Genomic DNA, 20,000 nt, shown 5'->3' on the forward strand with positions numbered 1-20,000 from the left:
CTAAGTTCACTAAAAATCCCGGACGAGCCCCCAATTATCACGCCCCTAGTCTAGGGAAAATCGGAACCTCCGAAAGGCGTAATAAGGGAACAGAGTTTGAAATAGTGGGATCCCAGTTTTTTCCTGATTCAACACAATATTTACTCAACATGGACTTTAAAGTTTGATGGAACCTCTCCAAAGCTCCTTGGGTCTCAGGATGGTAAGCACTTGATATAACATGCTGGATTTTCAGTTGGGAAAGCACTTGTTTAAACAGGCGAGACATGAAATTAGTTCCCTGATCCGTTTGGACCACTCGAGGGAAACCAAAAGGTAGAAAAGAACATAACTAAAGCTTTCACCACTGCCTTCGCTTTTAATGTACGTAACGGTACCGCCTCCGGATAGCGTGTAGTCGTGCACATAAGCGTAAGCAGATAAACGTGTCCAGACCTTGTTCGCGGTAACGGCCCAACACAGTCCAAAATTACTCGCGCAAAGGGCTCTCCCAACACAATGATAGGTTTAAGTGGTGCGGGCTGAATTACTTGGTTAGGTTTTCCTACGACCTGGCATACGTGGCACGAACGACAATACTGCACCACGTCGGACTTAATACCAGGCCAGAAAAAATAACGCAAAATTCGTTGGTACGTTTTAGTAATGCCTAAATGTCCAGCGACATTATCATGAGCCACACTCAAAACCTGGTTGCGTAAGCATTTAGGTACAACCAGTTGGTAGACAGTATCCCAACCCAAACCATCCGACCTTAAAGGAGTCCACTTTCTCTTTAACACGTCGCCGTCCCAAAAATAACCCACTGATTTATTTTCAATGCCCGTCAATAATACCGCAACAGTTCTGCAACGCAATAAAGAAGGATCTTCCTTCTGTTTAACGGAAATCAGAGCCTTATCAACGGACAACGGCCACTCTGATTCCGTTTTAGCACCACCACTCATAGACAGCGACTTAAGTACGGGCAGCTTAGATTTCAGAACAGAACCTTCACCTTCAACTCTATCGTCAGTTGCCAGAAAGGAATCCGAAATATCGATAGCATCACTAAACTTACGCGCTTGAGCACACGTAACTACACACGCAGTAAAAACGGAGGGGAATTCTGACGCTAACTCACCGGAAGTAACAGAATCATACACAGGATTTTCAACAACCTCAGGAACTGGAAGTACCTTTTCACCAGCTAAATCATTACCTACGATTAAGGCAATACCACTCACAGGCAGTGCATGACGCACTGCCAACCTTACAAAGCCTGTTACTAAACCGGATTGAATGTACACGTTATGTAACGGTACTTTCAACACACCTAACTCAATCCCTTGAATAAGGACATCAGAACCACAATAACTTTTCTCAGAAAATGGCAGTGCACTGGCTAACACAAATGATTGATTAGCCCCTGTATCACGTAACATGGTTACGGGAACTAAACCTTCAGGTCCACTAAGAGAAATCATCCCCTTACACAAAAATGGATCATATACTGCGTCAATATCCAACCTAGGTTGCTCACTAACTTTCTGGACAAGACCAACACTTTTAGTGATCTTCCCTTTATTCTTCTTTTTCAATGAGGGACATGCCGCTATCAAGTGACCAAGCTCATGGCAGTAAAAACATTCATTTATTCATTCATTAGGCCATTTCAAAGTTTTAGCACTCTTCTCTAGGGACATAGAAGAACATAATTCACGCCGTGCAACAAACGCACTTTTGTGAGTCAAAGTAAACTCATCTGCACAAACAGCTGCCTCAGCTAGGGTCGAGACTTTCTTTTCATTCAAATAAATAACAATTTTGTCCGACAATGAATTCTTAAAATCTTCGACCAAAATCAACTCACGAAGTTGTTCAAAGTTAGCGACTTTACTGGAATTACACCACTTATCAAAAAGCACGCCTTTTTCCCGAGTGTACTCCACATAAGTTTGACTGGCGATTTTAACATGAGAACAAAACTTTTGCCGGTATGCTTCCGGCACTAGCTCGTAAGCCTTTAACACAGCGCCTTTAAGTTTATCATAATCCAAGCTGTCCCCAACAGACAAGGTTGAACAGACCTCCTGAGCTTTTCCAGATAATTTACACTGTATCATGAGAGGCCAAACCTCTCTCGGCCAACGCAGTGCCGCCGCTATACGTTCAAAAGCGCCGAAATACGAATCCACTTCATTATCCCTAAGTGTAGGCACAAGAGTAAGATGGCGACTAACATCAAAATCATCAGACCTACTAGAAGTTCCAGACAAAGGCACAAAAGGTGGAGGAGTATCGACATTAGAAGGTGTAGCAACGTGAGACTTAACTGAGCCTACTGATACACGGCCGGATTGCATCTCTAATTCGCATTGCCTAAAACGCAGCAGCTGAGTAGTGTGCTCCTGACGTTTAATCTCCAGATCTAACTGCTTTAACTGGATCGCTAATTTCAAATCCTCTGAATTCATAAAAAATCAGAAATGTCATAAAAATCAGCGATTAAAAACAAATCAGTTTTTCGACACGACTCCAGGACTTCTCGTGAAGGAGCCTGTCTAAACGCTTCTATACTAAATTCCATGTATATCGACCTACTACTTCCGCACCACACAATGAAAAAACTGCCAGTCAAAACATACAGAGATATATAAAGTACACTCACCAGTAAAGCCGCAAACTTCGTAGTTCGCATCGAACAAATTACCAAATCAGGAAAAGAGCCCGGACCTCCCGCACCCGAAGCGAGAAAAGGATCCCGGACGAGCCCCCAATTATTACGCCCCTAGTCTAGGGGAAATCAGAACCTCCGAAAGGCGTAATAAGGGAACAGAGTTTGAAATAGTGGGATCCCAGTTTTAAATCACTCCGGCCGATAATCAGACACATTCACCAAACCAATCAAGGGATAGGGTTAGATTTATTAAGGATAAATGTGACAGGTGAAAAGGAGCATCTCTTCGGGGTGACCAAAGGCCAAAACAACAAACAAAACAACTCTCAAAAGCAAAAGGAGAAAGGGGCTAAGTGACCTAAATGAACACAAAATAAAATACATATAACTTCCCTAACTCCCTAACGAAAAACAGAGTACAAACCAAGATATCAAAATAAATAGGCTGGACACCCCTACGCTCCACGTGCTTGAGGAATCACTTTAAGGACAAAAGTACAGGATCAACAAGTTGTTCAAAAGGCACATTTTCACTGGGGGAATAACAAGTTTGATCATCGCCCGGAGGAGGGATCCCGGAGCTCTCTACCCAAACGCAGCCGAACCAAAAATGAGCTCCATGTTGAACGCCGGAAGCGCCCTTATAAGGAACAAGCCTCTTCTGAACCGCCAATAGAGAGAGAGGAAATCATCGGGCGACCTATTAGAGCACGACAGAAGAAAAAAAAGAGAAAAGAAAACAAACACATACCAAATACAAAAACGTAGGTCGTAACACTCACACATACACACACACACAAACACACACACACCTATACTCACACTCACACACACATACACACACACACAAACTTATACTCATACTCACACACACACACACACATACACACACAGAGCACGTACACACACACACTCACACATTTACATTTACATTTACAGCATTTGGCAGACGCCCTTATCCAGAGCGACGTACATAAGTGCTTAAATCTCTAACATTGAATACATTAATGCTGGCTCACTAAGTTACATACTTAAGATACCATGAGTTTAAAACATTTGTTCAAAGTTACAATGAAAGTGTCAAAGGTGTTTTTTTTTTAAAATGCAAAAGATAATGAAAGAAGTGCTAGTTGAAGTGTTTCCTGAATAAGTAGGTCTTCAACCGCCGCTTGAAAATAGCCAGTGACTCAGCTGTCCGGACCTCTAGGGGAAGTTCGTTCTACCACTTTGGTGCCAGTACAGAGAAGAGTCTTGTAGTATACTTGCCTCTTACCCTGAGAGATGGTGGAACCAGTCGAGCAGTGCTGGTAGATCGGAGGGTGCGGGGTGCAGTGCGAGGAGTTATGAGGGCTTTGAGGTAAGAGGGAGCTGGTCCATTTTTGGCTTTGTAGGCCAGCATCAGTGTTTTGAATCTGATACGTGCAGCTACCGGAAGCCAGTGGAGGGATCGCAGCAGCGGGGTGGTATGTGAGAACTTTGGCAGGTTGAAAACAAGCCGGGCAGCTGCATTTTGGATCATTTGCAGAGGACGGATTGCGTTCATAGGTAGACCTGCCAGCAGTGCATTGCAGTAATCCAGTCTAGAAATGACAAGAGACTGAACAAGTACCTGAGCAGCCTGTGTGGACAGAAATGGTCGAACACACACTCACTCACTCACACAGAGCACGTATACACACACACACACACTTATACTCAGTCACACACTCACTCACACACACACACACACACACACACACACACACACACACACACACATTACTATTGTTCCTCCTCTCTAACACACCTCTGATGATAATTATCTCTGTATAGCTCTTGTACATTATCCCATGACCTTTACCCCCTGGGTGTAGGTGGTGGTGGGGCCGGGCGTGTCTCTGCATCACCCAGACGAGGAGGAGGAAGATGAAGATGAGTTCCTGAGTGATGATAATGATGTCAGCGTTCATAAAGACAAGGCCAAACACAAGGGCACACACACACACAAACACACACACACACACACACACACAAATAGACACATACATACACACACACATACACACACACACAAACACACACATACACACACACATACACACACACATACACATACACACACACACACAAACACACACACACGTCAGCATAAACCAGACAAACCAGTTAGACCAGTGTTAATGAAAGTGCTCATTATTTCATTATTTCAAGATGCAGCTCCATTTTGTGTGGAGTGAAAACTAAAAGATTTCTGGAGTAAAAACACAGTGAGTATCTAAAGCTCTAATATATAAACACACTGAAGTGACACTAGATGCAGGAGAGTTTTGTGGGTTTGTACTGAAGCTTTAATGTACACAGGTTGTTTTATAACTTGATAGCGTGACTATTTCCTGTAAGTGAACTCTGTGCTGATTCAGGGTTTAATTTAACACACCGATGTTGGAGTGAAGTAAACGTGTGTCCTGCTGTAATCTGGAGAAGGAGACATGACCTCCAACATGAGTGTGTCTGGAAAACAGGATTTAACGCAAGACGAGAGGTGACTTACTTTTACTTTCACCAGCAATAAATACACACCGTCTCATGGGAACACATCTGTATCTCTAAACACTCACTAGTTAACACAGGAACTCAACTTTGCTTTAAGGGGTTTAATAGCAGTGAATATATCACTGATCTGATCTAAGAACAGTTTAGACAAATCATTCACTGAGAGAAGAGTAAAAAGGACTGTGTAATGTGGAGCATAAGAGCAGCATAGCTTTGTGTCAGTGAACTCTACAGGCTTTAAGACCCAGCTGAGTCAGTTAGCTGTCATTGGGACTCCTGATATCAGTGTAATTCCTGACTTATGAGGCCTGTCTCCTGTTTGAATAAGTGTACAGACTGGATCTGAATTAAAAAGTTGGAATTATTGGTGTTTAATGATGAACACATTGTTTAACAGTGCTGAGACAGCAGAGTATTAATTATTGCTGATATTTCTGTTGTAATTCTAGAATGATGGAGGGAAAGAGATCAGACTCACCAGAACCCAGCTGTGTGTCCATGAAGAGTGACGCGTCAATAGAACGTCCATTTACCTTCAGAGACAGAGACAGTTCTACTGATGTGAGGTCAGTATAGTGAGGTGTTTTACAGCAGTGTTCCACCTGATCAAACTCACGCGTCTCATTATGAAGCCCTTCATGAGCTTTATCAGGTGTTGAAGCAGTAAAACACTAAACTGTGCAGTGCTGCAGCTCTCGGACTGGCAGTGAGGAAAAGTGCTTTAAGAGTTCAGTTCAGTCTGCAGTCCCTGAGCTGGAGGGTCTGTGGTGCAACAGAAGAACATTTAGACCTGGGACATTAATGACAATATAAAGATTTTATTCATTTATTCAAACATTTGTTTCTAAACATGTTGGTGTCATTTCGGAAATCCTGAAATCAGTGTATTGTGTTAAGAGGATAGTGTTAAATATCTGTGTCTGTATTTATTAGTGTGTGATTTGTGCAGCTATGAATACATATAGTCCATATTACATGATGGGTTTTGTTTGTTCACAGACCACAAAAATCAAACATCAGCACAAATCAGCTGGACTCTATATTCAAGGTGTGTGTTGTTTTTAAAGTGTGTAATGTGTTTTGTGATCCCTTGTAATGTCTTGATGTGCAGCAGCATTAAGGGTAATCAGTTGTATGAGTTTTAAATGTGATAATAAAAATAGACTTTTCTTCTTTTGATAAAATAAAAGCCTCTCTCACTGTGTAACATGATAATATTTAGATCTGTTCCTGTGTGTTTCTAACCAGGAGCTGGAACACAAAGTCATCACTCTGATAAAGAATGAGCTGAAGAGGTTTAGGAAGCTCCTGAGTCCAGATTACCCAGGATGCACTGAGAGGGAGGTGGAGGATGAGGAGGATCTGCACAGTGTCAGAGAGGGAGCGCTGAAGATCACACTGCACGTCCTGAAGAACATGAACCACACAGATCTTGCTAACACACTGCACAACAGTAAGAGTTCTGAGTCATGACTTTATTCCACCAGCTTCACTTTAGAGAGAGGAAATAGTTTTAGATATGAACACTTTTAGTTTTAAATTTAATTTTAGTATCTTGTACATCTGCTGCTTTTCTGTTCTGTTCATGGTCCAGCTTGTGGTTACTCTGTACAATGATCATGTTCCTTCAGTAATATTTAATACATCAATCAGGAATGAACAGCAGGAACTGAAATAAATGTACATTTTATATTGTTCTTACTGATTTTGCATTAAAACATGTTATTACTTTGTTTATTAGAACTCGCCTCTGTGTATCAGACAAAGTTGAAGTCAAAGCTGAGAGAGAAGTTTAAAAGAATTAATGAAGGAATCTCACAGCATGGAAGCTCAGCACTTCTGAAAGAGATCTACACTGAGCTCTACATCACAGAGGGTTGGAGTGGAGACGTCAATAATGAACATGAGGTGAGACAGATTGAGGCAGCGTCCAGGAGACCAGCAACACAGGAGAAACCCATCAAATGTAATGAGATCTTTCAAGACAAGTCCATCAGAACTGTGCTGACTAAAGGAGTTGCTGGAATTGGAAAAACAGTCTCTGTGCAGAAGTTCATTCTGGACTGGGCTGAAGGAGAAGTAAATCAGGACGTCACCTTCATGTTTCCACTTCCCTTTAGAGAGCTGAATCTGATGAAGCAGCAAAATCTCAGTGTGATGAAACTTCTTCATCACTTTTTCCCAGAAATAAGAAAACTAGAATCAATAGACTGTGACTCCTACAAAGTGGTGTTGATCTTTGATGGTCTGGATGAGTGTCGACTTCCTCTAAATTTCCAGAAGAATGAGAGATTGTGTGATATGACAGAGTCGGCCTCAGTGGATGTGCTGCTGACGAACCTCATCAAGGGGAATCTGCTTCCCTCTGCTCTCCTCTGGATAACCACAAGACCAGGAGCAGCCAATCAGATCCCTCCTGAGTGTGTAGACCAGGTAACAGAGGTACGAGGCTTCAGTGATCCTCAGAAAGAGGAGTACTTCAGGAAGAGGATCAGTGATCAGAGCCTGGCCGATAAAATCATCACTCACCTGAAGTCTTCAAGAAGCCTCTACATCATGTGCCACATCCCAGTCTTCTGCTGGATCTCAGCCACTGTTCTAGAGAGAATGTTGGGTGAAGCAGAGAGTGGAGAGATCCCTAAGACTCTGACTCAAATGTTCACACACTTCCTGATCTTTCAGATCAAACACAAGGACCAAAAGTACCATCAGAAATGTGACCCTGATCCTCAGCAGACCAGAGAGAGTATCATGGCACTGGGAAAACTGGCTTTCCTCCAGCTGGAGAAAGGAAACCTGATGTTCTATGAGGAAGACCTGAGAGAGTGTGGCATTGATGTCAGAGAAGTGTCAGTGCACTCAGGAGTGTGTACCCAGATCTTCAGAGAGGAGTCTGAGCTTCACCTGGGGAAGGTGTTCAGCTTCGTACATCTGAGTGTTCAGGAGTTTCTGGCTGCTTTATATGTATTTCTGTATTTTATCTCAAAAAAGAGAAATGTCTTAGTGAAGCAAGATCTTAAAAGTTTCATCAGGAAGTTAAACATGTGTGATCTCCTCAGGAGTTCAGTGGACAAGGCCTTACAGAGTGAGAATGGACACCTGGACCTGTTCCTCCGCTTCCTTCTGGGTCTCTCACTGGAGTCCAATCAGACTCTCCTACGAGGCTTAATGCCACAGACAGGAAGCAGATCTCACAGCAAACAGGAAACAGTGAAGTACATCAAGGAGAAGATCAGGGAGAATCCATCTCCAGAGAAATCCATCAATCTGTTCCACTGTCTGAATGAACTGAATGATCATTCTCTAGTGCAGGAAGTACAAACTTACCTGAACAGAGGAGGCTACAGTCCTCTCAGTAACACCAGTCTCTCTCCTGCTCAGTGGTCAGCTCTGGCGTTTGTGTTACTGACCTCAGAACAGAAGCTGGATGTGTTTAATTTGATGAAATATTATCCATCACATGAATGTCTTCTGAGGCTGCTGCCAGTGGTCAAAGCCTCCAGAAAAGCTGTGTGAGTATTTTTATTTATAAATGTATTACTGCATGGTTTATTATTTTAATGTAACACTGAACTGCACTGTTTGGATTAATGTTAGTTAATAGTTCCTCTAATCATCTTTAAACAAACCTCTGGTACTTTTACAGAAGATTGTTTCACTTTTTACACTAACATGTTATATCTGAAGTGAATGAGAGTGTGTGTGTGTGTGCCCTGTGATGGGTTGGCACTCCGTCCAGGGTGTATCCTGCCTAGATGCCCGATGACGCCTGAGATAGGCACAGGCTCCCCGTGACCTGAGGTAGTTCGGATAAGCGGTAGAAAATGAATGAATGAATGTTATATCTGAACTGAGGGCTGGGCCACATGGACAAAATCTTATAACATCATATGAGTCATTTTATAGCTTTTATATATGAATCAGGAAAAATTAAGTGTTCTCAAAAAATGTATAAAAAAAAATATCTACACAAAATAACTGCATGCATTTAAGAACTAAAGACATTTCTGAACTAAACACCAGTGAAAGACTTTTTCTTTTCTGTTTATATTGAAAGTGACATTTAACAAAACTCTCACAGATGAGAAAAACATCAGACTGACAAAATGGGATCAATATGGATAGAAAATATAAAAAGTAAATATTAAAACACTCTAATGTCCTTTAAGTATTTGTTTAATTTGTTTCTTTATGTTTAAGTTCCTCATCTTTTGTTGTGTGTGACACAGTGTTGTGGGGAGATTCACTCTGTCATGGCTTTTTTCCTCAATTGTTCTTTCTAAGAAAAATAAAACATAAATGCTTTTTAAAAATGTACCCCAATACGAAGGAAAAACAAAAGTCTCCTTCAGTCTGCACTACTGCTAAACTTTACCAAGGACTGAGCTCGTGGTAAATAAAACATCAATCATCATTTTGGACCTCGACACATTGGACAGACGAAGTGGGAAAATGTTCAGCTGTCAGCGTACTCCTTCGTTGTTCCCGTTCGCGGCGCGCACTTATGACGTCATTCCCTAGTCGCCAGACTTTTATACTCGGCAGCACTATTTAAGCGCCGTTCATGCTGGACTGTTGCCAGATGATCTCTCTTCAGTACGTCGCGGTCTGTGAGTCATCCTGTTGCCTCCTGTCTGAAGTTTGCCTGTGTTCTCGCTGCTGTCGGCTCCGAGTGTGGTTGCCAGGTTGTAATTTCTTTTTCCCCTTTTTTGCGCTCCGGTGTTCTCCAGCCGGTTGGAGTTTATTTTTAGGATTCCGTTTTGTACGAACTTTTCTCTCTTCCGTTCCAGTGGATTATTTATTTTCTCCCTGTTTGGATTCTATTTTTCGTTTGTGGATTATTATATTTTTTCCCCTTGTGATTGGATTACTATTATTTCCTGTGAGTGGATGACTTTTGTTCCGTGTCAGAATCTGTACTCCCACGGACTAGTTCCTGCTCCTGTGCTCATGTGTCACCTTCTTACAATTGTCTGTGCCCTAGGTTGAGTGTTCTCCTTTGCCTGCTATTCTTTTCCACTGAACTCCTTAACTCATTAAAGCTCTCTTTTGAACATTGGCCTGCGTTTGGGTTCTCCCCCCGACTCTCTCTCTCTCTGAACGCTGATAGTATCATCTGGCCAACAATGAACCCAGCAGGATCTCAGGAGTTACAGTCACAGCTCGACTCCTTGTCCAAATCCTCCGCTGCTCACGAACGTCAACTCAAGGAGATAGCCTCGTCCACTAATGAACTCATTCGGCGCATGAGCATGCTCACCACGGCACAGGCCTCCTCACCATTTCTGAGGCCACCGGCCCAGCCCCCCCTACCCATGGCGGAGCAAAACCAAAACCCCATGCGGGAGCCACATCTGCCTCACCCCGAGCGCTTCTCTGGAGAGGCGGGACTTTGCCGTGCGTTCCTGATGCAGTGCTCAGTGATTTTTGAGCTCCAACCCTCCTCCTTCCCTTCGGATCGGTCTAAGGTAGCGTACGTCATCTCCTTGTTATCTGGCAAGGCCAAGATCTGGGCTACAGCAGAGTGGGAACATCAGACTTTCATCTGTTCTTCATTTGATGCCTTTTCGGCAGAACTGCACAAGGTTTTTGACTCCACGCTACCCAAGCTGGACGCCACTCGAGCCCTGTTCGAATCATCTCAGGGGTCTCGCTCCGTGGCGGAGTATGCTGTGGATTTCCGTATGGCAGCTGGGGACAGTGGGTGGAACCCAACAGCTCTCTACAATGCTTTCTACTGTGGCCTAGCTCCCCAGGTTAAGGATGAACTCGCGGCCCGTGAACTTCCTGATGAGCTTGACGACCTGGTCGGTCTGGCAACCAGGATTGATCGCCGAATCCAGGGACGAAGAGAAGCCTCCCAGAACCTCGTACACCAAGCCTCGTTCAGAACCTGGAAGATCACACCTACCTCCCAGGGACCCGTATGTCAAGCCCCGTGCAGAACCTAGCCAATCCTACTCGCCGCCATGTCCTCAGCCCATGGAGATAGGACGCTGTCTCCTGTTCTCAGCAGAGAAGGAGCGACGTCGGGCCCACGACCTCTGTCTGTACTGTGGTAAGGCAGGACACTTTGCATTCGCATGTCCAGCAAAAGACAGGGCTCGCCATTGAAGGAGGAGTCCGCGGTGAGCCTCTGGTGCTTAGCCTCCCCCAAGCCACTTCTCAAAGCACATTTACAGATCAGGAGCCAAGGACACGATCTTGCAGTTTTCGTCGACTCTGGAGCTGACGCGGAGTTCCTTGATGAGGAGTTAGTGCGTCAACTGGGGATCGAGACCGAACCACTACCCACCATTCTCCAGGTGCGGGCCCTGGATGGGCATATCCTCCACCGAGCTCACTCCCGTACCAAACCTCTGTTGGTTTCCATTGCCGATGAACACACGGAGTGGATCTCCTTCCTAGTCATCCTCTCACCCCATGCTCCAGTCATGTTTGGATTGCCTTGGCTTCAGAAGCACAACCCTCATCTGGATTGGTCCAGCGGCCGGGTCCTTGGTTGGGGGATCTACTGCCAGGCTCACTGCCTGACCACCTTGACACCCTGCCCGTTATTAGTCAAGGAGGACCTGCCATCCGACCTCTCTCTGGTGCCAGCTGAATACCATGATCTGGGCCAAGTGTTTAGTAGAGCCCGTGCCACTTCCCTGCCACCTCATAGACCTTACGACTGTGCCATCGACCTCCTGCCAGGCACTGTTCCCCCACGGGGCCGCTTGTACCACCTATCCAAGCCTGAAAGGGAGGCCATGACCCAGTATATACAAGAGTCCGTGGAGTCAGGTATTATCCGCCCGTCGTCATCCCCAGCTGGTGCTGGATTTTTCTTTGTGGAAAAGAAGGATGGTACACTACGGCCCTGTATAGACTATCGGGGTCTTAATGCCGTCACCGTTAAGAATCGCTACCCTCTGCCACTCATGGCCTCTGCTTTTGAGCTCCTCCAAGGAGCCACCATTTTCACTAAGCTGGACCTTCGGAACGCCTATCACCTAGTTCGTATTCAGGAGGGTGACGAATGGAAGACCGCATTCAACACCCCCACTGGTCATTACGAGTATCTGGTGATGCCATTCGGTCTCACTAATGCCCCAGCAGTGTTCCAGGCACTGGTAAATGACGTTTTACGGGATATGTTAAATCTGTTCGTGTTTGTTTACCTGGACGACAACCTCATCTTCTCCCGCACACACGAGGAACACACCAGTCATGTCCGTACTGTTTTCCAGAGGCTTTTTCAGAACCAATTATATGTAAAGGCAGAGAAATGTGAGTTCCATGTCACGAGGACCACTTTCTTGGGCTTCATTCTGGCAGCAGGAAGTGTACGGATGGATCCCGACAGAATCAAGGCTGTTAGAGATTGGCCCCGCCCTGAGACACGTAGGCAGCTTCAGCAGTTCTTGGGATTTGCCAATTTTTATCGGCAATTCATCCGGGGCTACAGCTCTGTCGCTGCACCCTTGCACCAGCTAACTTCCCCCCGTCAACACTACTCTTGGGTACCTCAGGCTGAACAAGCCTTCAAGAAGCTGAAGCAGCTTTTCACCTCAGCCCCCATCCTCACCTTGCCGGATTCCACTCGACAATTTGTAGTGGAGGTTGATGCGTCAGATACCGGTGTTGGGGCCGTTTTGTCTCAAAGGGACACCAAGGACAATAAACTTCACCCGTGTGCCTTCTTTTCCCGTCGTCTCTCCTTGTCCGAACGGAACTACACTATTGGCGAACGTGAGTTACTGGCAGTCAAACTTGCCCTGGAGGAATGGCGTCACTGGTTGGAGGGTGCTGAACAACTATTTCTGGTCTGGACGGACCATAAGAACCTGGAATATCTCCGGACAGCCAAGAGGCTGAAACCCCGACAGGCTCGTTGGGCATTCTTCTTTGGAAGGTTTAACTTCACGCTGTCCTATAGGCCGGGAACAAAGAACGGGAAGCCAGATGCTCTCTCTCGTCAGTTCTCCCCCGATCCCATCGAGTCTACCGCTGAACACATTCTTCCTCACCCCGTTGCTATTCGGGCACTTCAACTAGGGATCGAGAGAAGAGTTCATCAAGCCATGTCTAACCTGCCGGTTCCTACGGGCTGTCCGGAGGGCAAACTCTTTGTTCCTGATCATCTCCGGTCCCAAGTTCTCCAGTGGTGTCACAATTCCCGGCTCTTCTGTCACCCCGGTTTCCCTCGGACCCTGTCTGTTCTCCAACGATGTTTCTGGTGGCCCTCACTCAGACGTGACGCTCGGGACTTTCTCGCGGCCTGTCCAGTATGTGCGCAACACAAGTGCTCCCGATCTCTCCCATCCGGTCTCCTTCGGCCTCTGCTGATCCCTTGCAGACCATGGTCACATATTGGATTTCGTCTCCGGCCTCCCTCTTTCCGATGGCTACTCCACTATTCTTACTGTGGTCAATCGCTTCTCTAAGCTCGTCCATTTTGTTCCCCTGACCAAGCTTCCTTCTGCCAAAGAAACGGCTTTGCTTCTCCTTCAGCACGTTTTCCGACTCCATGGCATTCCCCGGAATATAGTCTCCGACAGGGGACCCCAGTTTACCTCCAATTTTTGGAAGGAATTTTGCCAGCTCCTGGGTGTCTCCATTAGTCTCTCCTCTGGGTTTCATCCCCAGTCCAATGGGCAGACGGAACGGCTCAACCAGGAGCTAGAGATACGGCCCCGAGGAACGCTCCTGGGCTCCGGCACGCCACATCTTGGATCCAGACCTCATCTCCCAGTTTCACCGTGAACACCCCGACCAGCCAGGTGGGACGCCGTGAGACGCCCCGTGGCGCGTCTTGTCCTACTTGTGACGTCATTCCCTAGTCGCCAGACTTTTATACTCGGCAGCACTATTTAAGCGCGCCGTTCATGCTGGACTGTTGCCAGATGATCTCTCTTCAGTACGTCGTGGTCTGTGAGTCATCCTGTTGCCTCCTGTCTGAAGTTTGCCTGTGTTCTCGCTGCTGTCGGCTCCGAGTGTGGTTGCCAGGTTGGATTTTCTTTTTCCCCTTTTTGCGCTCCGGTGTTTTCCAGCCGGTTGGAGTTTATTTTTAGGATTCCGTTTTGTACGAACTTTTCTCTCTTCGGTTCCAGTGGATTATTTATTTTCTCCCTGTTTGGATTCTATTTTTCGTTTGTGGATTATTATATTTTTTCCCCTTTTGATTGGATTACTATTATTTCCTGTGAGTGGATGACTTTTGTTCCGTGTCAGAAACTGTACTCCCACGGACTAGTTCCTGCTCCTGTGCTCATGTGTCACCTTCTTACAATTGTCTGTGCCCTAGGTTGAGTGTTCTCCTTTGCCTGCTATTCTTTTCCACTGAACTCCTTAACTCATTAAAGCTCTCTTTTGAACATTGGCCTGCGTTTGGGTTCTCCCCCGACTCTCTCTCTCTCTGAACGCTGATATCAGCTTTATCTTTCAATTCAATTCAATTCAAGTTTATTTGTATAGCGCTTTTTACAATGGACATTGTCTCAAAGCAGCTTTACAGAACATAAACATAGAACAGAAGGTAAACATAAGGAGTAATATAAGGAATTAATATAATAAAAATCCTAAATATATAATGTTCTATAATGTATATGTATTTATCCCCAATGAGCAGGTCTGAGGTGACTCAGGCAGCAGTGGCAAGGAAAAACTCCCTTAGATGGTAAAGGAAGAAACCTTGAGAGGAACCAGACTCAAAGGGGAACCTCATCCTCATATGGGTGACACTGGAGTGTGTGGTTATAAATATACAGTCAGGCAAGTGTTGTATTGGTGTAGGGATCACATGGAGTTCAGATCTCCTCTTAGTATCACAGAGTCCAACTGGAGCTGGTAGATCTGTAGATGTCTCAGGATTCTCACAGAGTCGGCCTCATCTCAGCAGAGGTCCAAAAACTTCATCGCACGGAAGACGATCGGAGCTGGTACGATGTCTGGGTGTCTCGGCATGGGTAGACAAAAAAAGAAGAGCAGTGCAGAGGGATTAACATATCTGCTGTTCATAAAAATGTGCAAGTCTGATGTAATAGTGCACAATATTATGGGATGTACTGTATTATGTGTACGCCTGACTAAAGAGATGAGTTTTTAATCTACATTTAAACTGGGAAAGTGTGTCTGAGCCCCGAACACTATCAGGAAGACTATTCCAGAGTTTGGGAGCTAAATAAGAAAACGCTCTACCACCTTTAGTAGACTTAGATATTCTGGGAACTACCAGAAGTCCTGAGTTTTGTGATCTCAGAGAGCGTGAAGGATTGTAACATGTTAGAAGACTAGATAGATACATGGGAGCTAAACCATTAAGAGCCTTGTATGTAAGTAGCAGCAGTTTGTAATCAATTCTAAACTTAACAGGTAGCAAGTGTAGAGATGATAAAATTGGGCTTATATGGTCATACGTTCTTGTCCTAGTGAGAACTCTGGCAGCTGCATTTTGGACTAACTGTAGCCTATTTTATTAAAGATGCAGGACAACCACCTAGTAATGCATTACAATAGTCCAGTCTAGAGGTCATGAAAGCATGAACTAGCTTCTCAGCATCAGATACAGACAGGATGTTTCTCAGCTTGGCAATATTTCTAAGGTGAAAGAAGGCTGTTTTTGTGGTATGGGCGACATGATTTTCAAAAGACAAGTTATTGTCTAATATACACCAGGTCTTTCACTGTTGAGCTACTAGTAACAGTACATCCCTCTAAATGGAAGTTAAATTGTGAGAGTTTCTGTGTACTGGTTTTTGGACCTATAAGTAGTATTTCTGTCTTATCAGAGTTTAACAACAGAAAATTACAGCTCATCCAGTCTTTTATCTCTCTAAGGCATTGAGGTAATTTGGACAATTTAGCTATTTCATCTGGTTTTGATGAGATATATAACTGTGTATTGTCAGCATAACAATGGAAACTAATCCCATGTCTTCTAATAATGTTCCCTAATGGAAGCATGTATATCGAGAAAAGCAGAGGTCCTAGAACTGATCCTTGAGGGACCCCATGATTAACTGGTAGTAAACTGGAGGGTTCACCATTTAATTCTACAAAATGGTATCTAAATGGATCTACAACAACTTAAAGCTTGTCCATGAATACCTGTGTAATTTTGTCTTGGTCCGAAGCTAAGAACAGGTCATTTGTGACTTTCACAAGTGCAGTTTCTGTGCTATGGTGGGGCCTGAAACCTGACTGAAACTCTTCGAGGATATTGTTCTCCTGTAAGAAGGAGCTCTTCTTAATATGTTAGAAACAAGCTAGGCAGCTAACTCAGATGAGTGATGAAGATTTTCTTTCTCTAACACTGACCTGTTTGTAGAGGATGGAGTTTAAATGTGACTTTTTATATGAAGACTTTTATTTTGATGGGGTTCTTTTTTCTTTGCTTATCAAGTGTACAAGCAGGTAAAAAGAGAGAGGATGAATAATGTGTCACAGGTGAGTGTAGTGTCGTGACCGCTGTTATTAAAAAGTCCTGTTTTGTTCTACTTGGACAAAAGACACCAAACTGTTAATGACCGATCACATTCTTGTTCTTGGGTCGTGATTGTTGTTAATCTGTTGTGGTTGAATTATAGACACAGTTTTTTGTCTGGTTCACTGCATCAGAAGATGGTGGATGTGGTAAAAACAGACGGTGAACACAAAGACGGTTGCACGTGACGGTCGGTCAGGTTTATCACTGTTACTGTTGAAGAGACATCAGGTTTCGTTCTTTCTAAACTTTCTGTGGATTTTGGAGATTTTAAGCTGTGGACTGTGTTTGTATTTATAAGCAGCTGTAGTGAATCTATATTTTTGTTGTACAACATTAATAGCAGACTGGTTTTGTTCTCTGTTCATCATTATGTACTGATAAAATATTACACATTGGTACACTACATTCTACCATGTCACTTATAGCCACCTGAAGCCCACCTACACAAATCCTTTAGTGTAACACACAGTAGTGTTGTGTTAGATTTTTACCTACAAGGTGGGTTAGATTTCCTGCTATGTGTATAGTCAGTGTTTTAGATTTAACAAACGAATGTCTGTATGTTGATCCATCTAAAGCTAATACTTATGTATATACAGTGTCACTCATTTAAAGGTAAGAAGTTTGACTTTGTTTATTTCTGATGCTGTGTGCAGTCGTGCTGATGTGACGTCACTCTGTAAACAGGGAAGGAGCTCAGATTTGAGAAGAAAACCCCACGTTCACTTCTCAGTTGTGGAGGCATGAAAGACATGATCCCATTTACTCTGTGGAGAAAGATTCACTAAGTTGTGTTGAAACAGTAACAGTGACATCTGTAGTAAACAGTACAATGTTCTTTCTAATATCCTTTATTTACATTGTTTATGATAGATGATAGATTTTTACACATCTATATTTTATAAAAAATACAAATCATGATCAAGAATCGTTTATAAGGTTAAAAAATGTAATCGTTCTCTTTAGTTTGGACGTGTTTCGACGTATGTGAACACTCCACCTGTACTCAGGTCCACACCAAACACCTGAACCAGTGTATGTGTGTAAAATCAGAGGTCTGGAGGTAATCTTCACTTATGAGTAAGGGGCATCTTGTGCAGGATCTTCTTGCAAATCGCAAGATTGATTTTCTTTTTTTAACCGAAACATGGCAGCAACAAAATGACTTTATTGCACTCAATTACGCCATTCCGCCAGGGTTTGTTTACATGTCTCAACCACGTGACTCTGGTCGAGGAGGCGGTCTGGCGATAATCTACCGTGAGAAGTGGAGACTGATGTCTTTGAATGTTTCTGCCTCCCACTCATTTGAGGCTGCTGTTTTTTCAGCTCTCTGGATCTACTCCAACTATTATCAGTACTGTATATCGACCACCAAAGTTCAACAAGGATTTTATCCCTGACTTTGCTGCTTTTTTGAATCAAATAACTACACTCTCACCAAATATAATTCTTGTGGGGGATTTCAATATTCACATGGATGATGTTCACAACAATCTTACTAAAGAATTTACATCTTGTCTGGATAGCTTCGGACTGCAGCAGCATGTGAATTTTCCCACGCATTCTAAAGGACGTACTTTAGATTTAATCTGTTGTTCATGTGTCTCTCCAGACAACCTTAATGCAGACTTTTTCCATGTACTGATGATCTGTTACTGTCTTTTAATGTTAATCTTCCACTTTTCAAATCGAAATCTGTACGCATGATATCATTTCGAAAAATCAAGGACATTAATTTGACAGCTTGTCTTTAAGCATTGCTAGTCTTCCTAGGGCTGACAGCTGTTCCACTCCAGATAACTTAATATAATAAATATAATAATAGTCTCCATAATTTGCTTAATATTTTTGCCCCACTTAAGACTAGGACTGTTTCGTTTGCTGTTACTGCACCCTGGTTCACTCCTTTTCTCAGGCAATTAAAAGCAAAAGGACGATGGCTTGAGAGACTTTTTAGAAGAACTGGCCTTACTGTGTACAAGGAAATGTATTCAGAACATATGTCTTACTATAAAGAAACTATTGCCAAAGCTAAATCTACATACTATTCTGGCTTAATTGGTTCTAATGAAGGGAATTCAAGGGTTCTTTTTTCTTTATTGAAAAATTTTACAACACCCCCCGACTCACTTCCCTCTCATTTGTATTCATCTGATTTTTGCAATACTTTAGCTTCATTCTTTACTTCAAAAATTGAAGACATTCATCATCAACTTATGGCCACTCCTGTTTCTACTCCATGTGTCTCAGTTTTACCTGTTCCTACACAACTGCTCTCTGAGTTTATTCTACCCTCAATTGATGACATCTTAAAACTTATTCATCAATCTAAATCTTCAACTTGTGTTCTTGATCCTATACCAACTGTCCTTGTTAAGGCTACTTCTTCCTCTCTGTCCCCTTTTATCATGGGTATTATTTATTATTCCCTTACCACTGGAGTTGTTCATTCTCTTTTCAAAACAGCTGCTGTAACTCCATTTCTAAAGAAAGCAGGATTGGATACCAACAACCTTAATAATTTTCGTCCTATTTCTAATCTTCCTTTTATTTCAAAAATTTTGGAAAAAGTTGTTGCTGCTCAACTTCATATCCATTTGTCTGGCAATAATCTATATGAACAATTCCAATCTGGTTTTCACCCATTTCATAGCACTGAAACGGCTCTATTGAAAATTACAAATGATTTGCTTATAGCAGCTGATTCTGGCTTAATATCCATCCTCCTACTCCTTGATCTGAGTGCAGCTTTTGATACAATTTCCCACAATATTCTTTTAGACAGGCTTTCCACTATTGGCATCACCAACACACCTCTGAAATGGTTTCATTCATATCTCTCTGATCACACACAGTTCGTTCAACTAAAATCATTCACCTCTTCGACAGTTTTCGTTACCTCTGGTGTACCCCAGGGCTCTGTCCTTGGCCCTTTGCTATTTATTACTTACCTTTTACCCCTTGGACATATTTTTCATAAGCATCAGGTCAAGTTTCATTGCTATGCTGATGACACCCAGCTCTACCTTTCCACAAAATCACATTCCAAACTCCCTCCATCTGCTCTTACTGATTGTCTCATTGACATAAAATCATGGTTTTCAGCAAGTTTTCTTAAACTAAATAGTAATAAAACAGAATTTCTCATTAAAGGCAAAAAAAATTTGTGCTTAACAAATTCTCAAATTTTCTTATTTCCATTGATGAATCTCTCATAGCTCCCTCATCTCAGGTTAAGAGTCTTGGTGTCATCTTTGATAGTACCCTTTCTTTCACCTCTCATGTAAATAATGTTACTCGGGCTGCATACTTTCACCTTCGAAATATCAATAGGCT

At 43.3% G+C, this 20,000-nt stretch overlaps 1 protein-coding gene and 1 long non-coding RNA gene across 4 annotated transcripts in view; one reads left to right on the forward strand and one right to left on the reverse strand.

Annotated features, from left to right (window-relative positions):
- Nucleotides 1-20,000, forward strand: part of LOC132850351 (NACHT, LRR and PYD domains-containing protein 12-like) — a 101,355-nt gene that overhangs the window by 76,907 nt on the left and 4,448 nt on the right. Inside the window, exons 1-5 of one of the 3 annotated variants that reach the window (XM_060877117.1) lie at nt 4,966-5,180; nt 5,641-5,757; nt 6,191-6,239; nt 6,440-6,644; nt 6,933-8,703. The exons of the other annotated variants lie outside the window; for them this stretch is intronic. Coding sequence (XP_060733100.1) covers nt 5,128-5,180; nt 5,641-5,757; nt 6,191-6,239; nt 6,440-6,644; nt 6,933-8,703 — 2,195 coding nt within the window. The 5' untranslated portion in view covers nt 4,966-5,127. Of the gene's footprint in view, nt 1-4,965; nt 5,181-5,640; nt 5,758-6,190; nt 6,240-6,439; nt 6,645-6,932; nt 8,704-20,000 lie in introns of those variants that run through there. 3 annotated transcript variants of the gene reach the window in all.
- Nucleotides 17,281-17,694, reverse strand: LOC132851572 (uncharacterized). Its single transcript, XR_009649046.1, has 2 exons — nt 17,662-17,694; nt 17,281-17,428 (listed from the first exon to the last, which is right to left on the reverse strand). It is a non-coding gene; the product is annotated as an uncharacterized LOC132851572 (long non-coding RNA).

This window comes from Tachysurus vachellii, chromosome 1, assembly GCF_030014155.1.
Source record: "Tachysurus vachellii isolate PV-2020 chromosome 1, HZAU_Pvac_v1, whole genome shotgun sequence".
In the NCBI taxonomy this organism is placed as follows: Eukaryota; Metazoa; Chordata; class Actinopteri; order Siluriformes; family Bagridae; genus Tachysurus; species Tachysurus vachellii.